The sequence below is a fragment of the Gopherus flavomarginatus genome, chromosome 6 (genome assembly GCF_025201925.1).
Source record: "Gopherus flavomarginatus isolate rGopFla2 chromosome 6, rGopFla2.mat.asm, whole genome shotgun sequence".
Taxonomy (NCBI): Eukaryota; Metazoa; Chordata; order Testudines; family Testudinidae; genus Gopherus; species Gopherus flavomarginatus.
In genome coordinates this window covers 744,586-771,763 of record NC_066622.1, presented here as the reverse complement: position 1 = coordinate 771,763, position 27,178 = coordinate 744,586, and the positions used below count along the sequence as shown (strand labels likewise).

Sequence of the window (27,178 nt, the reverse complement as noted above, 5' to 3'; positions counted from 1 at the left end):
TTAAGACACTGGCTGAATGTCTGGATAACATCTCTAGAAGGCCCTGCCATGAGGGATCTAGGAACTCCTGGAATGCAGTTAGGGGAAGTCAGACTTTTGTGCTTGCTTTAGTCACTGGTCTGCACAATCTAAACAGCAGCTCCATTCCAAAGCCCACATATAGACAAAGGATGCCATACTTACTTTAAGCCAAACTTCACTTTCTTGTTCTCCACCATTAGGTCACAGATATATCTGATAGACAGGTATCGAAGCAGCTTGATGTCATGTCCTCGGACCTTGTCAAACAACTGGGAATCTGCATTCCTGCAACAAGGTACAAGGGAAAGCAAGATTCTCAGGGCCACCCAGACAGGTTCGATTTCCTACCCAGGGCTGTGGTGAGACTGGATTATACTTGCTGAAGTAGAGCTCCACTAGCAGTACTCAAGCCGCACTAGCCAGAGCTCTCCTACCCTACACCACAGTAATGGCTTCTGGACCCCTTCAGTAGAAACCTGCAACCAAGAAGCAAGCTGGTGCCATTCATTCCTATAACGACTGCCCAGCTGCTCACTAAGAACTCAGAGGGGTTAAGGGCTAATTTTATAACAAGGAATTAGACTGAATCTCAGAACCTGTGTGACTTTTCTGCGATGTACTTATCCTTGAGAGAACACGCACAGCGCCAGGCAAGAAAAGCAGGCCTCAGTTCAAGGGCTGGAGGCCATTCCCCTATAGACTTGGACATGCTCAGAAAGCAGAATCTCCTGGAAGACTGGAAGCCAGTTTACGCTCTAGAGCTACCCCATCTGCAGAGGCAGCACCTGCATTTCTGCCTGTGGCAGCCTTGGAAAAGGGCAGGAATGCAGGTGCTGCCTCTGCAGGTGGGGTAGCTCCAGGGCATAAACTGTGCGCTTTCTCTCAAGGATAACCCTGATAGAATCATAAACTATGTTCCATGTAACTATAACACGCAAGGGTCAGAACCCGGTGTTGAGAAGTGAATGGAGCCCCCTAGCCATAGCCTAACAAGAACTGGAGAACGGGGCTAGCCACTTCCTGGTGTGATTCACAGATGTAACAAGCAGATGGGACCCAGACAGACTGGTCAGACCTCCTGCTCAACACAGACCTAGGACTTTCTTGAATTCATTCCTGCTTCAAGTCCAACAGTGTGAACATGATGCCTCATTTATACAGCGTTGCCATATTGTGCTGTGAACCTGTCTAGTTCTGTTTGCCATCACCCATAGGTCTTTCAGCATTGCTGACCCCACATGGCTCTCCCACCCACCGAATCTCAATTCGGCAGGATTTCCCTTCCAGGTACGTCAGCGACAGCTTGGCAGGCAGAATGGTGCTACGTTCAGTGTCCTCCTTCCAGCCCCGAACCACGACCATGCTGCAGTCACATATGCAGCCTGTTCCTCTCTAAGCAGAGGTCCAGAACCATTTCTCCTTGGTCTGGATTATACACCTGCTAGACCCAGAAGTACCACTTCTGCATAATTTAGGAGCCTCTTTAATGACTTGGGATCTGCCTGCCCCAGTCTCTCCTCTCTCAGTCTCCGGTGGGAGATTGGGAGGCTTTAGTTAGCTAGTTGGCCCCAGTGTGCTAGCACATTAGGTTTTAGTTTTTTACCTACATCCTGTGACGTTCTGAAGGGCTCATCTTTATGAACAAGGAAAACAAGAGCCCACAGCCTGCAGTGACCCCACACTGATCCCACGGTTCAATTTAGACAGGAAGGAGTTGGAAATTCAGAGGCTGAACTAGCCATCAGCTCTTAACTCCTCTCCCACAACCCAAATAACACATGCAGACCTGAACGCCGAATCTTCTTCTGAAAGGTCTTCGGTATCAGCCCATGCATCGTCAGAGCCCCCTGCAGGGAAGCCACAGCAGGGACCATGCATTAGTGGCCAAGGCTTGTTTAACATCTCCAACCTCCCTCTCACTTCACATCCAAGTGGGTTACAAGTTGCCTTTGTCACCTCACTTAAAAGCGTTCTCAGCTGTGACCACCTCCAGCCAGAAACGACCCCACTGTCCCACACACCAAGCCTATCAGTCTCATGAGAGCAAGAGAGGGTTTGGACAACCTAGACAGGTCTGTTCCAGGATGGAATCCAGAGCGGAAAGATGCCATCAGATCACAGAATCATTCCCTGGCACCTATGGCAGAAAAATTACCCATGCTCATTAGTGTTTCGTCCAGTCTAGTTTTAGAAGATCCGGGTTATGGGCTCCTACCACTTCCCTTGAGACTCTCATAGACTAATACATGCTACCATTACCAGAGTTACAAACCTAAACCTAGATTTTATGCCTTGTTCCTAGTTCTATTCCATGTAGTAGTACAAGTTTTTCGACCTGTGAGTGGCCCTTCAAATATTTGAGATCATTGCTCTCTGCCAGCCACCCTTTAACCAAGCTAGATATACTGATCTCCCTAAGTCACCCCCTCCATCCCACAAACATTTTTTGCTACTATTCATTGAACTCTCAGCTGTATCAATACCTTTCTAGTAATCAGGAGCCCAGAAATAGACACCATATTCTAGGTGGCACCATACCAGACAGGGATTATTATATACTGCCTCCCCCACCCCTAAATGCGCACAGGTGCTATATTCACACTGATTTGCAGGCACTGGCCAGCCCACTCAAGTATCTATTCTGCCTCACTTACCTGAGAAAATGTAGTTGTACCCAGTACGTCCATACAGTTCCCCCCATCCAGCCAGGGTCGCTGACCTACAAACATGCTGGAGAAAATGTCGTTATTAACAACTTATAGAAGCTGTATTTCTCTGCAGGCCTCCTGCCCATTTACACTGAAAGCCCATGCCTCGTTTCTGTCCACTGCGCATCCTCTATCTCAGCATTTTTGCTTCACAGGTTTCTCCCTGGAACTGAGCCTCTATGGTCTGGATTATTTTTCATTAGCTTGTGTATTTTCTAGATGAATTTCAGGGTTATTTCTTACCACCTTGCTGATCTCTAGTGCCTGTATCTTCCTCATTCTCACTAAGTTGGTCATGTTGGAGTTTTGATAACATACTGGCTGAATCTGATCTTTCCAATCGCTACCTTGCTACATCTCCCCCCCCCCCTCCCCAAACAACTGATGACATTGATTCACTCGTTCTGAAGGGCCAGCAAGGTCAGTCCACATAACACTGTACTAGCCAAGTCAAAATGAACGGGGTTTCAGGTAAGACAGCATGAGACAAAAGACGGTTACCATAGTTCTTCGAGTTGTGCCGCACATGTTCTTTCACTGTAGGTGCATGTCCTACTCCTGCGGGAATTCTGTGCCACTGCACAATGCAGAATTTTGCAGAAATTAACGTTGTGCATATAGAATTTCATTTCCCCCACAGAAATGGGCTGCAGTGCTACTAGCCACCACTAGGGGCTGCTGGACTCAGCAGAGGCCAGCTCTTACATAGAAGACACTGCTGGGTGGAGGGTCAGGGGGAGAAGCTAAAGGGTTCCTGGCAGCTGTAGTTCCCAGCATGCCTGGAGGGAAGGAGAGGGCAGCATGCAATAAACTCTGTGCAAGCCTGGGACTGAGCATCAGGCTGTTTCTCCCTCTGGATCCCTGGGGGGGCGGGGGAGCAGGTGTCTGGGCTGGGGGGACCATAGCTGGGCTCTGGGGGGAGGGGGTTCAGGTGTATTGGCTGGGGGAGGCCCAGCTGGGCTCGGTGGAGGGGGGGGGGCAGAGAAGCAGGAACTGGGTTGTTATAGGGGTTTCTTTAACTCTCTACTCCCGGGGGAATTTTTGTGTGTGTCTGTATTGTTACAGACATACTTGCTGACAGGTATTTCAAAATAAATTACCAAAATAACTCAAACTGGTGTGATTATGTAGTGTTATTTTGACAAATTTGCAGAATTTGTAAATATCGTGCGCAGCATTTTTAATGTTTTGGCACAGAATGCCCCCAGGAGTAATAGCAGCAAAGAGTCCTGTGGCACCTTATAGACTAACAGACGTATTGGAGCATGAGCTTTCATGGTTGAATACCCACTTCGCCGGATGCATGTGCATTTCATGCACAGTTGGAGATTTCCCCCTCCACAGTATCTGTTGAGGCAGCTCGAGAGCCCTCGTGCCTCATACCACTACATGCAGCTATAGAGAACCACGCTGCCCCAACCCCCCTCAGATCCTTCCTCCCCAGGAAAGACTCCGACTGAGAGGAGAAGGAGGGCAAGCTGTGGAATGGGCATGTGCAACACGTCTCGAAGAACCACCATGATGGAAAGGTAGGGACCTCTTTTTTCTTCAAGTGATTGCTCATGTCCATTTCACTGTAGGTGACTCACGTGGTTTGAGGTGGAGGTGGGCTTGGACTCTACTCAAAGACTGTAGGAGCACTTGTCCAAATCTGGCATTGCCTCTAGATTGATAGGAGATGGCAGAGTGAGAGGCAAACGTATGGCGTGCTGACCAGGTTGCCAACCTACAAATATCAGAATGTGAATACAAGCCAGAAAGACAGCAAACGTTGCCTGTGACCTGGTCAAGCGAGCCATCACTTCACCTGATGTTCCACCTCTGAGTAATCAGTGGCATAAATGAATACAGGCAGAGACCCCCTGGGTGGCCCTTTACTCTGCCTGACACTGTGACGAAGAGTAGAGATCTAGTCCAATCCAATAAAAAGCCAAAGCTCTTCTAACATCTAGAGTATGGAGCTTTTCTTCCCCTCTACTCGACTGGGGCTTTGGAAAGAAAGTCAGGAAATAAATCATCTGATTCATGTGAAATTCGGAAACCACTTCAGACAGGAATTTAGGGTGCAGTCAGAGGAAAACCTAGTCCCTAAGGAAAGTTGTACAGAGAAACTCTGATACTAAATCTTACAGCTCTTCATTTCTCCTGGCCAAGGTTATAACAACCAGAAAACCCACTTTCATAGACAGATATAACAGAGAGCAAGTTGCTAGTGGCTTAAAGGGGGGGACCCATCAACTTTGCTAGCACTAAATTTAAACTCTGCTGTGGAACTGGGCTATGAACCTGTGGGTACAATCTGTGCAAACCTCTTAGAAATCCGATGAACATAGGGTTTGAAAAAGCTGACTGGTTATCCACTGGAGGGTGGAAAGTTGAGACATCCGCCAGGTGGATGCTGATGGAACTAAGAGCTAACCTTCCTGGTTCAGAAACAAAAGACAGTCCACGATAATGGCAATTTGGAGCTTGAGACAGGAGGCGTACCTCTTTGTATGGCCCAGACAAAGAACCTCTTCCATTTATCAAGGTTACGCAACATACCTGAAGGCTTCCTGCACCCCCCTGAGAGCAAACTCGTTTGGGGTAGTCAGCCATGAAGCATCCAGTCAGGTGCAGGGCTTGAAGGCTGGGATGAAGGAAGTGGCCGTGGCCCTGGGACATCACATTCACATCTCTTGTGAGTAGCAGTGGAGGTCTGATCAATGGTTTTCAATTCTACTAGTCCCACTGTTGACAGGGCCATGCAGGGGCTCTTAGAATAAGGTGAGCAGAATCTTGCTTGACATCAGATCGGACTTTGGGCAGGAGCGGAACTTGTGGGAAGGCATACAGCAGACCTCTCAACTGGGCCAGGAGGAAAGCGTCTGTCAGTGAACCTGGGCTGTGACCCACTTGGGAACAACAAAGATGACTTTTTTGTTTTCTCTTGTTGCAACCATATTGGGGAGTTCCCCACTGCTAGAAAATGGACCTGGACACATCTGGTCGAAGAGACTCCTTGTGGTGACCTGCAAACGACCTGCTCAGTGAAATTGCTATGTGAAAATAATAGGGTTGGCAAGCGATTAAAAAAATTAATCACGATTAATCGCACCACTATTTATTTAAATATTTTTGGAAGTTTTCTATTTTTTCAAATATATTGATATTGATTACAACACAGAATACAAAGTGTACATTGCTCACTTTATATTTATTTTTTATTACAAATATTTGCACTGTAATAAACAAAAGAAATAATATACTGTATATACGTGTTCATTAGCCTGTTCATTTATAAGCCGACCCTCCAAGATGGATAGGTAAAAATAGCAAAAACTGTATGACCCTTTCATAAGCTGACCTTATATTTTAGGGGTTGGCAAACTTTGGCTCCTGGCCCATCAGGGTAGGCTGCGGGCAGGCCTGGACGTTTTGTTTACCTGGAGCGTTCACAGGCATGGAGCCCTCAGCTCCTAGTGGCTGCGGTTCACCGTTCCCAGCCAATGGGAGCTGCAGGAAGTGGTGCCACTTCCCGGAGCTCCCATTGGCTGGGAACGGCGAAGTGCGGCCACAGGGAGCTGAGGGCTCCATGCCTGTGAACGCTCCAGGTAAACAAAACAACAATGTACTAGATATTCAGTTCAATGATTCCATAGAGTTTAAAATTATCAAATTTTGGTGTAGACCCCTGCTCTTTGATGCGTCACTTTTTTACCAAAAATATTCAGCTTATGAACGAGTATATACGGTATTTCAATTCACCTAATATAAGTACAGTAGTGCAATCTTTTTATCATGAAAGCTGAACTTACAAATGTAGAATTATGTACAAAAAAATAACTGAGTTCAAAAATAAAGTAATGTACAACTTTAGAGCCTACAAGTCCACTCGGTCCTACTTCTTGTTCAGCCAATCGCTCTGACGAACAAGTTTGGTTACTTTAGCTGCCCGCTTCTTGTTTACAACGTCAACTGAAAGTGAGAACAGGCGTTCGCATGGCACTGTTATAACTGGCATTGCAAGATACTTACATGCTAGACGTGCTAAAGAGTCATATCCCCCTTCATGCTTCAAACACCATTCCAGGGGACATGCGTCCATGCTGATGACGGGTTCTGCTCGATAACGATCCAAAGCAGCATGGACCGACACATGTTCATTTTCATCATCTGAGTCAGATGCCATCAGCAGAAGGCTGATTTTCTTTTTTGGTGGTTCGAGTTCTGTAGTTTCCACATCAAACGTCTGAAAGCATGCTCCACACCTTGTCCCTCTCAGATTTTGGAAGGCAATTCTGATTCTTAAACCTTGGGTAGAGTGCTGTAGCTATTTTTAGAAATCTCACACTGGTACTTTCTTTGCATAGAAAGAATCCCATGCGGAGGTGCAGCAAGAGTAGAAGCTGCCGGTACCAGTATTGCTCTGGGGCTGGGGCTGGGAATGCAGGAGCATGTAGTTCCAGTACCGGTACCAGGCAAGGCTCCTGAATCATGCAAGAAGCCAGCACCAACATGTTAAGAAATTTCCTGGCTGCCTCGAAAGCCTTGGCTGTAGATGGCCCCGGAAAGGGCTCCTGAGCCTGCTCGTCCTTTGGAGAAAGTCTCAGACCCTTCCTGGATTCTGGAGCCTGCAATCCCTCCTGGCTGACAGATTACTCCTGAGGGTGTGACTAAGTGTCCCTCCGAGTCCTTGCATCCTCTCAGTGCCTCCTTAGTAGGCTTGGAAGCCTCACTACACAGTCTCTTCTTAGGCCCCACCAATGCAGATCTGCCTGTGGACTCAGTCGGGGGGAGCTCTCCGAACCAGCTTGATGCTAGGAACTGTGGATCTTGAACACAGGTCCTGAGGGCTCTTTGGAGCCAGTAAATTCCAACCTGCCACCCAGGGACCTGCTAACAGTTGCCAGAATAGCGACTGAACCCCAACAGAGGGCTCCAGTCCTGGACTCCAAATGGCAGAAACCTGGGGGTCCTGACTGGTTCACAGCTTCTGTATAAACCCAGCACAGGAACAGGAAGTTTTCCATGCAAATGGGATCTCCCTCCTTAGCGCTGCTTCCCCTGCAACACCTGCTTCTTGCTACTGACCTCCTGGTAACCTGACCCTGCCTGCCTCCCGCCACCTGCCACTCAGTTTTGCCCTCTGGCTTGCCTTGGACTCTGACCTCCCAGCATCTGACGTAGACTGACTCCTGCTCCAACCACTAAGTCAGACCACCCACGCTGCAGTTGTGACACTTGGACATGCTTATTACCCATTCGGAGCGGGCAGGTTCTGATGGCAGATGAAACACAGGCTCCATAAGCAGATACTGGAATCTGGCAGCCCTGTCCTTTTTCGAGTGGGGTTTAACCCTCTACAAAGGTGACGTTTGTCATTTTCATGCACTTCTCCCCAACACTCAATGCAGCTGGGGTGTGGATCGCTCACTGGCATAGACTTGTTATATGAACAGCAGGCCCTGAAGCCAAGAGAATGGAGCACCAGTCCGGTACTGAGCCCAGCACCCAACCAGGCACCGGTAACCCTCCGCTAACAACTACTGTTCTAAATTTAGTCTTGTAACCATCTATTTGCAGATATACCATACAAGACTGAAAACTACACTACAGGCACCATGTACCCTAACAGCTAAAAGCTCTGACAACTGTGCACAAGGCGTGCACACATCTACAGTGGAATGGACACGTGTGATCACTTGAAGAAGAACTGTGGTATATACAGTGTCCCACAAACTCTCTTCTATGTAACGTCTTTTCCAAAAACATCGCTATGATCTCTTTGGTCTTTGCCAATTAAGGAACATTACAATTATGCTTAAGTCTGAACTTCCATTGTACCTCCAGCCCCATCACTATTGTCCAGCGGAAGTTCAGGATGTCAATCCATACACTGGCCACTTCAGACCACAGAGCCCCATAATCCCTTTCTGTCCCAGTTCAAGAGATGAAAAGCAATAGTCCTAGCTCCCTTGGGATAACAGAAATACAAGAATCATGGACATTGGAGACAAAGCTCCATTAGGCCATCTCTGTAATCTTGCCTTTCCCCAGTGCATATACAGCAAGCTACTTAATCTGGTCAGGAACAACCTCTGAGGCACACCTCCACAATAAACTATTTGAGAGTACGTTTCCAGCAAAGACAGGGCTACAGAGAAGGGTAACCCTCCCTCTCAACCCCGCAATTTCCCTAGCTCTTCAGGAAGAATCTGGTGCTCAGTGAGATGCCAGATGAGGCTTTGTTTGGCACCCTGGCACACTAGAGTGGTTGCTTGATGAAGCAGTACCTTGTTGTAACCTCTAATGCTGTTCTCAGAGTTAGTGTGAGAGCTCCATCCAAGCACAGTTCTTCCCCCTAACCCCAGCTGCCAGGGTCCTAGCACAAATCCCACCTGTTTGGGGCCTGGAGAGCAGATATAGCCCCAAGCAGTGACCATCTTCATCACTGATCCAAGGCAACTTACCGGACTCCTTAGTCTGTGCCCAGGAATAAACATGGAGGGGGCAGGAGAGCTGATGTCCCATAAAGACCTGCCTCTGCACAGCTCCAGTAAACACTGTTCAGAATGCAGGGAGAAAGGACATTCCTGAAGTTAAAGCAAACAGAGATAAATGTGCTTATGCAGCTTTACCTTTCCCTTGTACAGAATGACTGGGCAGACAAATCGTCCTCTACATCTGGCCATTTTACTGCGGTTGATGAGGTCCTGCAGTTTGCTGACCTGCACAGTGCTCTCAAACCTATCAAACAGAGAGAAGAGTCCCCATTATCTCACATCATCATGGTGGCCACATTTCTGGCCATAATCTCAGCACCCACATCCCTTTAGCTGAAAAGCCAGCTATAAAGTCAACGAGCCAGGGGACTCCTCGAGAAACTACTTGGCTTGTAATCAGATGGATGTGCTCCCAGCACCTAAGTCAAACTCTTGGTGCTGAAACACAATTGCCCCGTTTGCTTTTGAAGACACTCACTGTGGCAGTATTAGGTGTGTAGAAAGACTGTTGTCACGTGCGACGCTCCTGGGGGTATATGCAAGGCTGTGAGGCACTTTGCTACCACCTGCCCTGAGTGTGAGACCATCTTGTCTGCACCTGCCAGGGGATAGCTCACTGATTTGAGCGTTGGCCTGCTAAACCCAGGGTTGTGAGTTCAATCCTTGAGGGGGCCATTTGGGGAACTGGGGTAAAAATCTGGGGATTGGTCCTGCTTTGAGCAGGGGGTTGGACTAGATGACCTCCTGAGGTCCCTTCCAACTCTATGATTCTATGAGGGGTCGGGTCCCTGACAACTCCAGGGACAGACAGCACAAACACTCATTTGTTTGTGCTCCGCTGCCCCTCTACAGGTTAGCAATAGATACACTCCAAGTCCTCCAAACAGCCCCTGCTCCAACAGACATGCAATTACCAGAACCGCTGTTCTCAAAGGAACAGGACAAAGCAGCTTATTAGCCCACCTTACATTACAGCTCCGCTTTAAACAAATCTAAGTGGTGTGCGTTTAAAGAAAGCAAGTACAAGTTTATTTAGCAAAGAACAGAGATTCATGCAATAGAAAACAAATACAGAAGAACCTCAGAGTTACGAACACCAGAGTTATGAACTGAGCAGTCAACCACACAACTCATTTGGAACTGGAAGTAGAGACACACACACAAAAAAGGCAAATAGATTACAGTACTGTGTTAAACTCCGAGGTTCTTCTGTATTGGAAACAAAAGGTTAATAGACAACAAACTCACACCACACTTTCTATGTTCTAAACTCACCCAACAAGTTCTCCTCCTATCCAAAAACATTTCTTACCCAAAGTTCTTTGCAGCATTTTCAGACAAGCCTGGCTGAGATCCCCTTTTCATGAAGCAAACTCACTGTCAGTTTACTTCCTCAGTGAGGGATGCCAGGGCATCTTTTTTCCATCCCCAAGAAATACCAGATCAAACATATGACCTTCACCTGAAAACAGGGTTCCTCCCCCCACGCCCCACTGTTTACCTCTCCCTGTTTACTTCCTTCTGAAATCTCCACAAGATCTTCATTAGCATTTGTCTTAGGATGCTAACAGACGTCTACTGTAAAACACAACACATGGCACTCAGTGCGTAGCTAGGGCAATCAGTGTCTACCACCTCCTGTCTGGCAATGTTTTTCTCAAAGCATGCTACTTTAGAGTGACCTACCTAGAATTACAAGGCCTTAAGGACATAATTTCCTGTATATACACATATCTTCTTACACATTAACTGCACACGCCTCTCGTAATGATTTATCTGACCAATGAGACACAGGCTTTCGCTGGAGACCTTCCATGACATTCTCTGGGGGACTAGCAGGTAGACACCAAAACCAGGGGATCTCTGTAACCCTCAGGTACCCCTGGGCACAATGCCAAAGGGGTGCCTGGGTCACAGTGTCTGGGCAAGATCCTCCCAGTGCAAGCAGGTGGCAGTGAAGGGCTGGAAGCCCACCAAAGGAAACACTCCCCTGCCACTGGCTGCTAGTAACACAGGAGTTCTGCTTCTGGCCCCCGGAGCCCTGTTCTGTCCCAATGCAGGCTAGTAATTTACACACCCCACCTTGTTACACTCGAGTGCACAACTCCCTGTTTTCTGGGCACCTGCAATGTGCACCAATCCACTGCCTCCATGGAAGCAGCTCACTGGTTTCACCTCAGTGCAACTCTCTCTTTAGCACAAGGCACTTAGATGTGTCTGTAGTGAAACCAAACAGATCAGTATGTAATAGTGCTTGAGCTAGAGATTCCAATATAAATGAGTATAAGGATTTGGAAATGTAAGATTACAGGAAAAACATAAGGGGCACTCTCTAGCCTATAATTATTACCCAGTTACTAACCTGTCTCAGAAGGTATTTCTCACCCAAGGTTGGTCTTTGCACCACCTGTTCCAGCTCAGGGTGGAACCTACTTTTCATGTCACCCCTTCACTCTGATCACAGTCTCCTCCTGTAACAGATAACCATGTGGGCCATTTCTTCTGTGCTTATACACTCACAAGCTATTGTTTCTTAGCCCAGGGCCCCCTCTTCCAAGAACTCTCCTGGGGTTGGTTTGTCTTTGTATATCTCCAGCCTGCATCTAGTGCAGAGAGGCTGTCTCCAGGGATGGTCACTATTCCAGCATAGGCCTGTCCCATGAGAACAAAAGACCCTTGGCATGTCTGGGTCAGCTGACCAGGGCTCACACTGTGGGACTGTAAAATGGCAGTGTAGATTTTCGGATATGGGCTGCAGCCCAAGCTCTGGGACCCCATGAGTGGGCAGGATACCAAAGGCTGCACTCCAGGCCAAGCCTGAACGTTCAGCCCCGCAGTCCAAGCCCCATGAGCCCGAGCGATCTGACCCGGGCCAGCCGTGGCCATGCCACAGGTCTTTTATTCCAGTGTAGAATTATCCATGCTGACTGGGCCAGATCTCAGACTGCCCCTCCTCAGGTGACAGGTTTCTCTTCCAACAGATTTGGAACATGATATCCTACATGTTACACAACTCTACAATTGTTCTCCATATAAACACCATGCACAAACCACTACAGTCAGCTAGTTCTTAGCTTTGGGCAGAGACCACACACAACCCCTTTCAGTAGGGCATCGAGAAAATGGTAGGACCCAGATGTAATATACCTGCCAGGGCATACCTTGGCATGTTTGGGCAAGTCTGTTTCATACATGGCTACCAGTATAGCCTGCTATAGACTGGCTGCAGCAGTATCGTGGTTCTCTAGTTTAAGGCACTAGTAAGTGATATGCCAATACCTTGTAAAAAAATCCACTCTATATTCACACTACTTTTTCTCAAAAGAAAATCCTCAACACTCACTGTTCAGGCTGCATTTATGTACACAGATCAAAAAATAGAGAACTCAAGCCTGAATGCTCACTGGAGTTTAATGTTGATGATTTGTGCACGTACATTATAGCGTAATTAGACTTATCAACAGTCTAAAACTGGCTGGAAGTTGGAGTGCTAGGTAACTAGATGAATGAAGCATCTCGAGAAGCATCTCCACTGTCAAGGCTGCATTCAGCTATCTAATTAAAGCAAAACTGAAATCCCAAAAGTTTTAGGCCTGTAGACACATTGACCACAAGCTAAACCTCTGTCACTTATGCCCACATAGCAGTCTAGGGTTTATAAGAATATGAAGCTGCTCCTCAGTGGGTTCTGGATAACTCAAAATGATCCATGGATAGAGTCTGTGGTCGGTATTTAACATTTTTCATATTCTTCCCATGGACAACTTTATTTCGGCTCTCCACTTCCAAAGAATCTTGATATGCAGAAGATTTTAAAGAATTAAAAAAATCCAAGTAGTTGTCATTCTTTAATGGTTTGCATTCACAGCCATCTAGGGGAAGTTAGCAAAATGCCAACATGCAAAGTTGTACATAACAGTGGGTAAGCCTGTGTGAACCTTTGTACAGGGAAAGGTTACTGAACTATCCTTCATGGTTCCTACATCTGGTTGGCAATACTGTCAAACGAATCACCACCTAACACAGCTGGACAGGCAGAGTCCGAGATGTATACATCAGCAGTGTTTAAGTTAAAAGAGTTCATAGTGCACCTTGTTTAAACTGGATGTATAATGTGAAAATTCACATAGCCAGGAACTAATTTCACAGACCAAAAAAGGTTTGTTCATGCAGAGCTCAGGTGCCCAGTGGTCTCTCATGTCCTTCCAGAATATCAAGCTCAGCAAAACAAACTTCCAAAAACCAGGAAATACAGAGTTAAGCTAAATGCTTATGCAGCCTTAACTCTGCCCCCACTGGAGCTGGCAGGGCCACTGACAGTTATCTGCATGCACTCCAGCTGCATTCACTGTGTTAGGTATAGGTATTAGATGGAAGAGCTGGGACTATGACATGAGGTGATTTGGGGGGCAGTATGTGTGTGAATCCCTCTTCCTGACTCCCTCGTGTGGGTGGGGGAGAGAGATGAGAGGAAAGAGATATGTGTGGTACCTTGAGAGATCCAGTATGCCTCATCTCAGCACTGTGCTATGCAAGTCATGGGCTTGGCAGCACTTAGGTGGGAGAGGAGCATGGTCTGTGGGTTTAATGAAGGGTAAGTGAAAGTAGTATTAGATGGCATTGTGCACACACGGGTGACAGGACTGTAACAATTAGCAGATATGGTATACTATCTGTGGAGTAGGCTGAGTATTTGAGCATAGGACAGGTGAGGTACCTGCTGCTCAGTACAGGGCAGAGGCAGATCCCAAGTATGTGTTATGAGCACATTGGGGCATTACCTCAATTAGGGTAGAGTTAAGGTTGTGTGTCTACATTCACTCTGTATGTCCTGGTTTTCAGAGGTTTGAGATTTGTTCAACGCAGTCTTCTGGAAGGGTACAATATAGCATTGGACAACCTTAACTGTATGTTACAATGTTTGTCATCAGTGAATTTCCTAGGTGGGTGGTTTGGTTTGTTTTTTTTTTTGTGGCCGGGGGGGGAGGGGCTTTATAACAGAAAGTGTGTTGTGGGTAGAAGTTTCCGGATATTTAGGCAGTTGTAATTCTCTTGTAGATCTGCAACTGAGACTCTGCTATGGCCAGTTGATAATATCTAATTCTTGTATAGCACTTTTCATCGGTCGCTCCAAAGGATGGAAACATCAATGTGGTGCAGATGAGGAAACTGAGGCAAAGAAATGAAGTGCTTCACCAAAGTCACCCTCCATGCCAGTGGCAGAGCCAGGAACACAGCCCTGGTTTTCTGAGTCCCAGTCACTCAGTAAGCCACAAAGACGCTAGCCGATTGCTAGGTGCCTGCCTCCCTCAGTGCACTTTGTTCTAATGGAATGGAGATAACCACTGTGTTTTGAAGTGTGGGGAGCATGCAGCTGCCATTGGCCCTGTTAGCAAAAATCTCATCTGTGGGTTACGTTCCAAGAACTTGACCGTTCGCGTAAAAGGTGGTTACAGGAAGTCTAAGCATCTGAGAGAAGACTGGTATCTCTTCCCACTCTCACCACACCCACACAACATAGAACCCTCCCCCCATTATTTCCAGATCACCCTCCCTTCCCGATGTCATTAGAAATTTAGAAGCTAGGTGCACACAAAACGCAGTGGTAGAATGTGTGTGAACTCTATGAAAACCTGCTTTTTCGGAGGTTGTGTCTCAGGAACCACTTTCTCAAATGACCTCAAATTTGGATCTCTAATCCTGCCTTGCACTACCGAGGCACACCAAATTTCAAGACAATGCAAATAAGCAAAGGGGTTTTCGAGCACTTAAAAGAATTCTCCTTTAAACAGAGAAGTCTTTTCAATCGTAAACTACTGGCCCTGCTCTACAGCACTGTACGAAATAAACCATCAGCATCCGCGCTGCTATATCTAGATTCCCAGGACCTCTGGTGAGGACGTGCACCGCCAATATGAGGAGCGCAGCATGGACAGGCAAAAGCAAATCAATTGCTCTGGTTGCTGTATGTCAACATAACTTTGGTGGACTTCATTTTGTCATGTAGACTTGCCCTTAGGAGTACTCAATATTTTCCTTTCTAGTCTATCCAATTATGGACATGGCCATCATTTTCAGCACTCTTATTTTACTGTACAAATGTAAAGCATTTATCTCACTTCTTCCCCACAAGACTAACATGTTACAAAACACACACCTCAGTCATATCCAATCACTATTAAAAAGTTCACGATCAACAGCAGCCTAAAGCTGGAGATTATTTAATAGGCTGTAACAAAGTCGTAATTGAAATTTCATCTATTAACATTCAGTTCTTCCATGTAACTTCCATATTAGCAGACATCCAAGTCAGAGTGCTTTCCAGAGGTATGACCAATAAGGACTTAGCTCTCCTAGGCCCATCTCCAACTCCACAGCGTCTAGTCCCACTCATGTAATTTCTGGGATAGCCTCCAGCTTTCCTGACTTTAGGCACAAAGATGAGGGGAGATGCCACAGCAGGTGACACTGCTCAGAACACCAGTGCCTCTTCACCAATCCTGTCCAATCAAGCACACTTGTCCCTGGAACTGCACCCACACCATCCCATCCTGTACCTCAAAACAACTGCTCTTGGGCTAAATGAGATGTATAATATGCCGTTGTAGAAGGCCGGGAGCTTGCCTGAACTGGGGATTTTCTGCACTCTAATGTAAGCGCACTAGTGTAGCCCTCCAAACTAGGACATAGCATTAATGGCGAGTGACTTGCACTAGGGTAGCTCACTCTGGTGCAGCTCACCTACAGCCAGAGTTTGCCCCACTCAGCTCCACCAACACAAACATCCTACTGTTGACAAGCCCCCGCTCCCTGGGAACCTTCCCCAGGAACACACACTGCTGGGAGGCTAGAGAACCAGAACTGCCCTTCCACCTTCCTCCAGGAATTTCTTCAAAGCTTTTCCTGAAGTGCTGTTTGCCTGCTCTGGAACGCAAACCTGCAATGAAGCCAATTGTTTACAGACAAGCAGCCACCAGTACAGAATATTGCTCACACCCAGCCTTCTCCTAGTTTGTTTACATGCTTAGTAACTGTTCATCTCAGCCAGTCACTCCTTTTGCTAGCTGCTTAGCATTCAAGCAGCATTTTGTTGCTATATTTTACTATTAGGGCTTGTCTACACCTGAAACACTACAGCGGCACAGTTGCAGCAGTGCTCCAGTGTAGACAGTACCTGTGGGGTGGGGAGCCTCCGGTTGGTGTAGGCAATCCACCTTCTCAAAAGGCGGTAGCTTGGTCAGCAGAATTCTTCCATCGACCCAGAGCTGTCTATACTGGGGGTTAGGCTGAGTCAACTACCCTGCTCAGGGGTGTGGATTTTTCACTCCCTTGAGTGACATAGCTGAGTCAACCTAACTGTCAGTGTAGACCAGGCCTTAGATTCATAGATTGAGTTACCTGTTTAGTAGTATTTCAGTACTGCATAGTGGTCCAATCAAGACTGAAGTCCTACCTGACCCCTTCCGTCTTTCTAAGAAGCAAAGGAATTTTCATCCTGATTTTGTAGGCAGCCAATTTTCATTTTTATTATTTAAATCTGAGTCGTGTGCAGGGGGTGCCTGGAACTCACAGGCAGAGGTGGGGTTAACCTTCAGGTTGCTGCAGCGGTGGGGGGGGGGGGGTCTGGGAAGGAGTCTTGACCCAGCTTCTTGCCCATCCCACTCCTCCAGTGAGGACAGGGCTGCATTGAAGGGCCAGGGTCAAGATTGACAAAATGGAACCAAATTACTGCCATGTAAAATTCAATAGGTCGTAGAGGTGTTTTTAAACTAAGAGCTGGGGAAAGCCAACAGATACAGAGGAGCACACAGTTCAGACAGACACATCCTTTAGGGGAAGCTCTATTAATGGGAATTCTCCATAGTTTAGTAAAGAGGAGAGGATACAAGTTGATAGGGTGGAACTGAAGAGAAACAGTCAAATGAAAAAGAGACCCCTTCAATTATATTACACAATGGCACACAACTAAAAAGGGACACATCTTATAAGACACATCTTATAAATGCTAGAAGTCTAAATATTTATATGGGTGAATTTGAGTGCCTGATATTAAAACGAGGATATTGATATAATAGGCAACACAGAAACTTGGTGAAATTATGATAATCAGTGGGACATGATAATACCAGGGTACAAAATATGTAGGAATGACGAAGCAGGTTGGACTTGTGGGGGAGTGGCACAATATGTGAAAGAAAGAGTCAAATATAGTAAAAATCTTAAATGAATCAAACTGTACCACAGAATCTCTCTGGAAAGAAATTCCAGATTTGAATAATAAGAGTAGAGCGGTAGGAATATGTTACCGACCACCTGACCAGGAGGTGCTGGCGACTATAAAATGGTCAGGGAGATTAGAGAGGCTTCAAAAACAGAAAGTCCAATAATAGTGAGAGATTTCAGCTATCTCCATTTTGATTGGGTGCATGTCAACTCAGGACAGGATGCAGAGATAAAATTCTAGACACCATTAATGATGGCTTCTTGGAGCAGCTAGTCCCGGAACCCACAAGGGGAGAAGCAATTCTTGATTTAGTCCTCAGTGGTGCACAAGACCTGGTTAAAGAGGAGAATGTAGCTGAACTGCTCAGTAATAAGAGACCATAATCTAATTAAATTTAACATCCTTGTGGGTGGGAAAATACCAAAGAAGCACAGTAGCATTTAACTTCAGAAAGGGGAACTACAGTAGAATCTCAGAGTTACAAACTGCCCAGTCAACCACGCACCTCATTTGGAACCGAAAGTACATCATCAGGCAGCAGCAGCAACAGACAGACAGCCAGCCAGCCAGCCAGCCAGCCAAAAGGTAAATACAATACCATACTGTGGTAACCATATACTAAAAAAATAAAGGGAAAGCAGCATTTTTCTTTTTCATGGTAAAGTTTCAAAGCTGTATTATGTCAATTTTGTGTTTAAATTTTTGAAAGAAGCACCAAAATGTTTTGTTCAGAGTTACAAACAACCTTCATTCCCGAGGTGTTCGTAACTCTAAGGTTCTACTGTATGCAAAAATGAGGCCGCTTATTAATGGAAAGTGGGCAAACACAAGAGCAAAATCCCTGCAAGCTACATGGAAATTTTTTTAAAAACATCATAATAGAACTCAAATTAAATGTACACCCCACATTAAAAAACATAGCAGGAGGACCAAAACAGAGTCACAGTGGCTAAACAGCAGAACAAATGAGGCAGCTAGAGGCAAAAAGGCATCCTTTAAAAATTGAAAGTCAAATCCTACTGAAGAAAACAGAAAGGTGCATAAACTCTGGCAAGTCAAGTGTAAAAGTATAATTAGGCAGGCCAAAAAAGAACTTGAAGAGCAACTAGCAAAAGACACAATACTAATAGCAAAAAAAATGTTTAAACTGTTGTGGGATAAGAGGGAAGGTCCTTTCATGGATCAGTAGCTGGTTAAAAGATAGGAAACAAAGGGTAGGAATAAGTGGCCAGTGGAAAGAGGTAAATAGTGGTGTCCCCGAGGGGTCTGTACTGGGATCTGTCCTATTCAACAGATTCAGAAATGATCTGGAAAAAGGGGTAAACAGTGAAGTGGCAAAGTGTGCAGCTAATACTCAAGATAGTTAAGTCCAAAGCAGACTGCGAAGAGTTACAAAGGGCTCTCACAAAACCAGGTGACTGGACATCAAAATGGCAGATGAAATTCAATGTTGATAAATGCAAAGTAATGCACATTGGAAAAAACAATCCCAACTATCCACATAAAATGATGGGATCTAAGTTAGCTGTTATCTTGCAAGAGAGAGATCTTGGAGTCATCATGGATGGTTCTCTAAATACACCTGTTCAATGTATAGCGGCAGTCTAAAAAGCTAACAATGTTAGGAGCCATGAAAAAAGGGATAGATATTTTCTGTCTTATTATCATAATGCCATTAAATAAATCCATGATACACCCACACCTTGAATACTGTGTGCAGATGTGGTCATCCCATCTCAAAAAAGCTATATTGGAATTGGAAAAGGTATAGAAAAGGGCAACAAAAATTATTAGCAGTATGAAACAGCTTCCATATGAAGAGAGATTAAAAAGACTGGGACTGTTCAGTTTGGATAAGAGACGACTAAGGGGGGATATAATAAAGGTCTATAAAATCATAAATGGTGTGGAGAAAGTTAATAGGGAAGTGCTATTTACCCCTTCTCATAATACAAGAACCAGAGGACACCCAATGAAATTAATAGACAGCAGGTTTAAAACAAACTTAAGGCAGTACTTCTTCGCACAACACATAGTCAACCTGAGGAACTCGTTGCCAGGGGATGCTGTGAAGGCCAAAAGCACAACTGGGTTCAAAAATGAACTGGGTAAGTTCATGAAGGATAGGTTCATCAATGGCTATTAGCTAAGATGGTCAGGGATGCACCCCATGCTTGGATGCCCCTAGCCTCTGTTTGCCAGGAGCTGGGAATGGGTGACAGGAGATGGATCACTTGATGATTGCCTGCTGTATTCATTCCCTCTGAAGCACCTGGCATTGGCCACCGTGGGAAGACAGGATACAGGGCCAGATGGACCATTGGTCTGACCCAGTATAGCCATTCGTATGTTCTCAGGAGGGGATTCTGTCCAGCAGGGAAGGTGGATGGAGGCTCTCTCTCCCCCTCACTCAGCTGCTGAGAGCCCGGGCCCTGCCGATCTTGCTCCCCCACAACGCAGCAGCAGCCGCCAACCGGGAGTTCACCTCCTCTGAGTATGTGTACTGTGTCAGCTAGTGGGGACTCTGGGGTGGAGAGCCAGGTGCGGGGAGATCCAATACTGGCAAAATTAGGGTTAAAAAGAATAAAACTCAGAACAGTTGCTTTTTTAAAACCCAGTAATTTTTCAGGGAAATTCAGTCAAACACACAGCTTTAAATACTCTCCATGGTATTCTCTCTCTCATTCCTCATGCACCTGAACATTGCTCGCAGCTGCATATTTGAGAGAAGTCAATGAAGATGTCAGCTCAATGATGCCCAAGTCCCTTTCTAAGGACTGGCCCAAACCAAAAACTAGGTCAGCCTTGCTACATCGTGATGTAGTTAGTTGGACCTAACCCCTGGTGAATATGCAGCACAGCCGACACAAGAATTCTTCCCTCAACCTCACTACCACCTCCCAGAGAGGTGGCTTAACCACTTCGACAGAAAAATCCCTTCCATCACCGAAGGTATTGTCTACACTATGCACTACAGTGACAGCTGCTGTAGCTGTCCCACTGTAGTGTAGACATGGCCTAAATTGAGAGTTAATTTAGAACCCTGGAAGCTGTCTGGGTAATTAAATTTTTCCCTCCTCTGTACAACACTCTGCATTTATCAACACTGAAATTTCATTTGCCATTGTGTTGCCCATTCATCTAGTTTGGTTAGGTCCCTCTGAAGATTCTCACAGTCCTCTCCCGATTTGTCTAACCTAATAACTTATCTTCGAGTTGCTGCCTCATGGCTCATCTCCCTTTTCAGATCATTCATATAATAAAACCCAAATATAACACAGAACCTTGAGATCTCAACTGTTAAACTTTTGCCAGGAAGTAAAATTGACCTTTATTTTCTTTTCCTAGTTTTTGATCCATGACAGTACTTGATACTTCACCTCTCCCCCGTGACTATTTAGTTTCTTCAACAGTCTCTTGTGAGGAGCCTTGACAAAGCCTTTTTAAAAGTTTAAATAAGTTATGTCAAGCTAGACATGAGAACATAAGAACGGCCGTACCGGGTCAGACCAAAGGTCCATCTAGCCCAGTATCCTGTCTGCTGACAGTGGTTAATGCCAGGTGCCCAGGAGGGAGTGAACCTAACAGGTAATGATCAAGTGATCCATCTCCATTCTCTGACAAACAGAGGCTAAGGACACCAATCCTTACCCATCCTGGCTAATAACCATTAATGGACTTAACCACCATGAATTTATCCAGTTCTCTTTTAAATGCTGTTATAGTCCTAGCCTTCACAACCTCCTCAGGTAAGGAGTTGCACAAGTTGACTGTGTGCTGCATGAAGAAGAACCTCCTTTTATTTGTTTTAAACCTGCTGCCCATTAATTTCATTCAGTGACCTCTAGTTCTTGTGTTATGGGAATAACACTTTTCCTTATCTACTTTCTCCACATCACTCATGATTTTATATACCTCTATCATATCCTGCCTTAGTCTTCTCTTTTCCAAGCTGAAAAGTCCTAGCCTCTTTAATCTCTCCTCATATGAGACCTGCTCCAAACCCCTAATAATTTTAGTTGCCCTTTTCTGAACCTTTCCTAGTGCCAGTAATCTTTTTTTGAGATGAGGAGACCATATCTTTAGACCACCACACAATATAAACTTTAAGTCATTTGTGTAAGACTTTGGTCTGAAAGTTTCCAACCAAGTACAATAATGTTATTGATGTGGAAAGATTCTGTATTTTGTTCTTAAACATAAGTACTTGGATACAATAGGGTACAACACTAGAGACATGAGCATTCTGGGCACAATCCAGACAAGAATTTAAGTATATGCTTAACTTTAGACATGCAAATAATTCCACTGACATCAATGGAGCTATTCACATGCTTAAGCATTTTAAAGTGCTCTGATGGATTTGTGTCAGCTTGCATCAAGCACTTTGCTCAGCAAGTGAAATGCTTCCTCCACTTCCTCATGCATCTGAAGAAGTGGGTATTCACCCATGAAAGCTCATGCTCCAAAACGTCTGTTAGTCTATAAGGTGCCACAGGATTCTTTGCTGCTTTTACAGATCCAGACTAACACAGCTACCCCTCTGATGCTTCCTCCACTGTGTGTTTAACTGCACCACTCAGTGTTACAGTCAGTTTTTTGGAATGGAATTTCTTTGTTTAGAAAAGAGTAAAAATAAAAGTAAGAGGAGATAATAACTTAACAAAACAAATCTAAGGGCAAATAGGTGGCCTGTGTATAAGGTACAAGCACAGACTCTTATGTACAATACTCAGAGAGATGTGTACAAGGGGGGAGATGATGGAGACAGTGGCACAGATTCTCACCTGCACCAAGACTGACTGAGTGCAGGAGAGCACAGCGGGCGGCTGGTTACAGCTCCCTGTTATCTGGGCCAGGCCTGATGCAAGTTACAGCAATGTAGGGGCTGTTCTGATGTTAGGCAGTTGAATACACCATTGTCCAGGTCTTAACCCTTCTATTGGGGGTCTGTCAGCTCTGCTATGGGAGCCAACTATGTTGGTTTAATGGCAGCTGGGGTCAGGAGTAGCATGACTTTGGCCCTCTTCTCATAGCTCAGCTTTGAATCACTAAGGGCTGGTCCACACTACAGGGGGAAATCGATCTTAGATACGCAACTTCAGCTACGTGAATAACGTAGCTGAAGTCGAATATCTAAGATCGGATTACTCACCCGTCCTCACCGCACGGGATCGATGTTCGCGGCTCTCCCTGTCGATTCCGCAACTCCGTTGGGGTTGATGGAGTTCCGGAATCGATATAAGCGCGCTCGGGGATCGATATATCGCGTCTAGATGAGACGCGATATATCAATCCCCGAGCAATCGATTTTAACCTGCTGATACGGCGGGTAGTCTGGACGTAGCCTAAGTGTGGGTAGATGCATCTATTGTTTGATCAGAGGTGTAAACAGATTTGAGACAAATGTAGATTGTATGTTTACATGTGGAATTAACGGTCATGAAATCCTAAAGCAATCACTGTGAGACTCTATAGTGGCACAATCTCCATTCTGCCACAGGAGACTATGAAACTAAGACTCAAGTAAAAGTTTTGTGCATGCATGTACTAAAGTGAATAAAGATTGATTTTTAATATTCTTTTATTTCTACTTATATACAACACCTCACGAAGGGCTGAGTGGACTTCTAAATTTGCAAAGAAAATGTACTGTTCTGAAACAATAAAGTTTCAGAACAGAAAGTCAGTAAATCAGACAAATGCTAACTTATAACTTTTGCAAAGCACAACCAGTTTGTTCTATCCATTCAACAGTGGTCACTTGCCAGACTTTCTATGCAGGCACAGTACCTCTCAGGAAGTGCTCACATCTAGACTTAATGGAGCTCTCTTGCACATGCCACACACAGGCTATTTAAAAGCTTTATAACTTAAGTCAAAATCAATGGTTTCCAACATACAGTAAGCTGATTTGCTAATATGTTCCAAATAAAAGCACAGAGTTTGGGTTGTTATACGTGGCTCACGTGTCTAAATTAGTGTCTCCAATCCACAAATCCCAAAAGCCGAACAAGTTTCATCAGCAAACGATTGTCCAAAAACACATTATAAAAGTTTGAGTAACTTTCAAGTTTGAAAATTTTCAGGTCATCTGATGGGGCAGCACAAATACCATGGAACTTAAATCACCAGTCATAACAAACCTACTGCACCCAGGAAGAGAGCAGCTTGCTGACGGCCTGAAGGCAATTCACACTTTGGGACCTCAGAGCCAAGTACTGGCCTAGCCTAACCATGCTCAGTGATGAGATCTGACATGATCTCAGTCCAAAGTACAATGAGTTTCTTACTCTCACAGTCAGTGGCACAACACAGTTCAGAGCATGCTCCTCCCTTGCCCCTACTCTCTACCTCAGCCTCATCCCCAAAAATAGGGTCAAAAGTCCAGTAACATTTATTGAACACCAAGAGTGCATTCATCCCTATATAAATATGAATGATGATGCCGTACCTACACCAGATAGTGTAACCTGAAAAAAATTAGCCCACCCATAACTGTTATGCACCTAAAGCTGCCTTGCAACATATTCTATGCTTCCCATCCACAGCAAACTGAAGAAATTTAGCTTATTTCTTCTCTTGCAGAAAAGCCCAAGAGTTTGAGGCAACAGCTGCTCTGAAAGGGCCAGAAAGACTGCAAAGCTACACAAGACTGGGGACTAGAACAAAGTATCCTAATAGCACTGCCAACTTCACACTAAGGTGCAGAGACAGATCCCAGTTCCATGGGACAAAGTAACCCAGCGGGTGATCTGTCTAACTAAAAATAGGGAGTTCATCCATACAGTAGACAGTGCAGGCACAACTATAGCTCAGCAAAGAGTGCATTTCCAGTTTTCTCATGCTTCTTAAGAGCCCAGTCATGCAGGGAAGACAAGAAGACTAGCTAGCCCTCTGTGGAAATGCCCCTTGTTGGAGCTACTCAACCTGGAACCACGGTTGTGTGTCTTGCAGGTGAGACAGGGCTTAGGCAGTTTTGTATGGTTCTCGTGCAGCCAGCTCTCCTGGCAGGAAGGAGGGGGGGTGGGGCAGGAGTTACTTACATGTTCCGCTCCCTGTCAGTGCTCTCGTACTCTAGGAAGACAATCTGCCGGGGATAGTGGCCACAAATTTCCCCATTCACATTCTGGATCAGGCTGTAGCAATAGTCCCTGCCAAACAGCTCCAGACAGCGCTTCTCAATCCTCTCCACCTGCAAGACAGCCAAATTTACAGCTCAGGAGCTGGAGCTCAGGCTGACCCTTCCCCTCAGGGCACAGGACACCTCTGCTATCCTCTTCCCCAGAGGCCTTGCCTTAGCCAGGAGGGGCTGGTGGGGCTTGGCCCAGCTGGAAGCGAACAGCCTGTCTCGCCCAGCCAGAAGCGGGAGAGGGTGTCAGGGTCTCTCAGACCAGGGAATGTGGGGGGTTGTCCCGCGGGTATGTCTCGGCGCAGCCGGGAACGGATCGGGGGGGGGGGGGTGAGGCTCTCTGGGGCTGAGCAGGAAACGGGACGTGTCTCGGGGCCCGGCCCGGCGGGGGAGGGTCTCTCTCCCGGGTCTCAGGTGCCGGCAGGGGGAAGAGACGGGGGCGGGGCAGTGGGTCCCGCGGGGGGCTTGGCCTCAGCCTCTCACCTTCGCGCTGCTCCCGGCCCCGCCGCCGCCCCCGTCCTTGGCCCGATACTGCGCCCGAGAGAAGGCGAGCAGCAGCTCGGCCAGAGCCCGCTGCCCGGTGCCCGCCTGGGGGCAGCCCCGGGCCCCCGACATCCCCGCCCGCTCACGGCTCACGGCCCATCACGGCCCCGCACTCGGCCACCGGGCCGCTCCCGTTCCCCGCTTCCGGGGCCACGGCGCGCACCGGACATTCCAATAGGCCCAGCCAATCCGCTGCCGGCGGAAGCACGGAAGCACCAGCCCTCCGGGCGCTTCCGTGACGTCATCACACAGCGACGCACCGACTCGAGCGCCTTGCTCCAGCTCCCTCACTCCCGCTATAGCCGCGCATGCGCCCGGCCGGGTCCCTGTTCCCGCCCCCTCGCCCGCCGGGGTGTGCTCCAGCCCCGCCCACGTCCAACCCGCGGGCCCCGGGGCTCTGGCTCCCGTGGGGCTCTGTGGACGCAGCCCGGGCCGTGCGCGAGCTGGGCCTGGCGCCTGTGGGCAGCGCAGGGTGTTACTGGGGGGGGTCCTGGCGCCTGTGGGCAGCGCAGGGTGTTATTGGGGGGGGGGGGGACCTGGCGCTTGTGGGCAGCGCAGGGTGTTACTGGGGGGGGGTCCTGGCGCTTGTGGGCAGCGCAGGGTGTTACTGGGGGGGGGTCCTGGCGCCTGTGGGCAGCGCAGGGTGTTACTGGGGGGGGTCCTGGCGCCTGTGGGCAGCGCAGGGTGTTACTGGGGGGTCCTGGCGCCTGTGGGCAGCGCAGGGTGTTACTGGGGGGGGTCCTGGCGCCTGTGGGCAGCGCAGGGTGTTACGGGGGGGGGTCCTGGCGCCTGTGGGCAGCGCAGGGTGTTACGGGGGGGGGTCCTGGCGCCTGTGGGCAGGGCAGGGTGTTACTGGGGGGGGGGTCCTGGCGCCTGTGGGCAGCGCAGGGTGTTACTGGGGGGGGTCCTGGCGCCAGTGGGCAGCGCAGGGTGTTACTGGGGGGGGGTCCTGGCGCCTGTGGGCAGCGCAGGGTGTTACGGGGGGGGTCCTAGCGCCTGTGGGCAGGGCAGGGTGTTACGGGGGGGGGTCCTGGCGCCAGTGGGCAGCGCAGGGTGTTACTGGGGGGGGGGTCCTGGCGCCTGTGGGCAGCGCATGGTGTTCCCGGGGGGGGGGTCCTGGCTCCTGTGGGCAGCGCAGGGTGTTACGGGGGGGGGTCCTGGCGCCTGTGGGCAGCGCAGGGTGTTACTGGGGGGGGTCCTGGCGCCAGTGGGCAGCGCAGGGTGTTACTGAGGGGGGGGGTCCTGGCGCCAGTGGGCAGCGCAGGGTGTTACGGGGGGGGTCCTGGCGCCTGTGGGCAGGGCAGGGTGTTACTGGGGGGGGGGGTCCTGGCGCCTGTGGGCAGCGCAGGGTGTTACTGGGGGGGGTCCTGGCGCCAGTGGGCAGCGCAGGGTGTTACTGGGGGGGGTCCTGGCGCCTGTGGGCAGCGCAGGGTGTTACGGGGGGGGTCCTAGCGCCTGTGGGCAGGGCAGGGTGTTACGGGGGGGGTCCTGGCGCCAGTGGGCAGCGCAGGGTGTTACTGGGGGGGGGGTCCTGGCGCCTGTGGGCAGCGCATGGTGTTCCCGGGGGGGGGGTCCTGGCTCCTGTGGGCAGCGCAGGGTGTTACGGGGGGGGGTCCTGGCGCCTGTGGGCAGCGCAGGGTGTTACTGGGGGGGGTCCTGGCGCCAGTGGGCAGCGCAGGGTGTTACTGGGGGGGGTCCTGGCGCCAGTGGGCAGCGCAGGGTGTTACTGAGGGGGGGGGTCCTGGCGCCAGTGGGCAGTGCAGGGTGTTACTGAGGGGGGGGGGTCCTGGCGCCAGTGGGCAGCGCAGGGTGTTACTGAGGGGGGGGGGTCCTGGCGCCAGTGGGCAGTGCAGGGTGTTACTGAGGGGGGGGGGTCCTGGCGCCAGTGGGCAGCGCAGGGTGTTACGGGGGGGTCCTGGCGCCAGTGGGCAGCGCAGGGTGTTACTGGGGGGGGTCCTGGCGCCTGTGGGCAGCGCAGGGTGTTACTGGGGGGGGGGTCCTGGCGCCTGTGGGCAGCGCAGTGTGTTACTGGGGGGTCCTGGCGCCTGTGGGCAGCGCAGGGTGT

General features: G+C 48.1%; 1 protein-coding gene across 6 annotated transcripts in view; it reads right to left on the bottom strand.

The window, feature by feature from the left end:
• Window positions 1–25,279, bottom strand: part of MTMR14 (myotubularin related protein 14) — a 61,964-nt gene extending 36,685 nt beyond the window's left edge. For 5 of the 6 annotated variants that reach the window (XR_007775187.1, XM_050959812.1, XM_050959815.1 and 2 more), the window contains exons 1-6: window positions 25,054–25,279; window positions 24,485–24,633; window positions 9,350–9,458; window positions 2,676–2,751; window positions 1,808–1,868; window positions 184–306 (exon numbers count right to left, since the gene is read on the bottom strand). Coding sequence is in view for 5 of the 6 variants with exons in the window: in XM_050959812.1 (XP_050815769.1) it covers window positions 184–306; window positions 1,808–1,868; window positions 2,676–2,751; window positions 9,350–9,458; window positions 24,485–24,633; window positions 25,054–25,185 (650 nt within the window). In the remaining variant the exon portion in view is untranslated. The remainder of the gene's footprint in view (window positions 1–183; window positions 307–1,807; window positions 1,869–2,675; window positions 2,752–9,349; window positions 9,459–24,484; window positions 24,634–25,053) is intronic. The other variant, XM_050959816.1, reaches the window with a different exon arrangement.
• Between the last annotated feature and the right edge of the window lie 1,899 nt (window positions 25,280–27,178).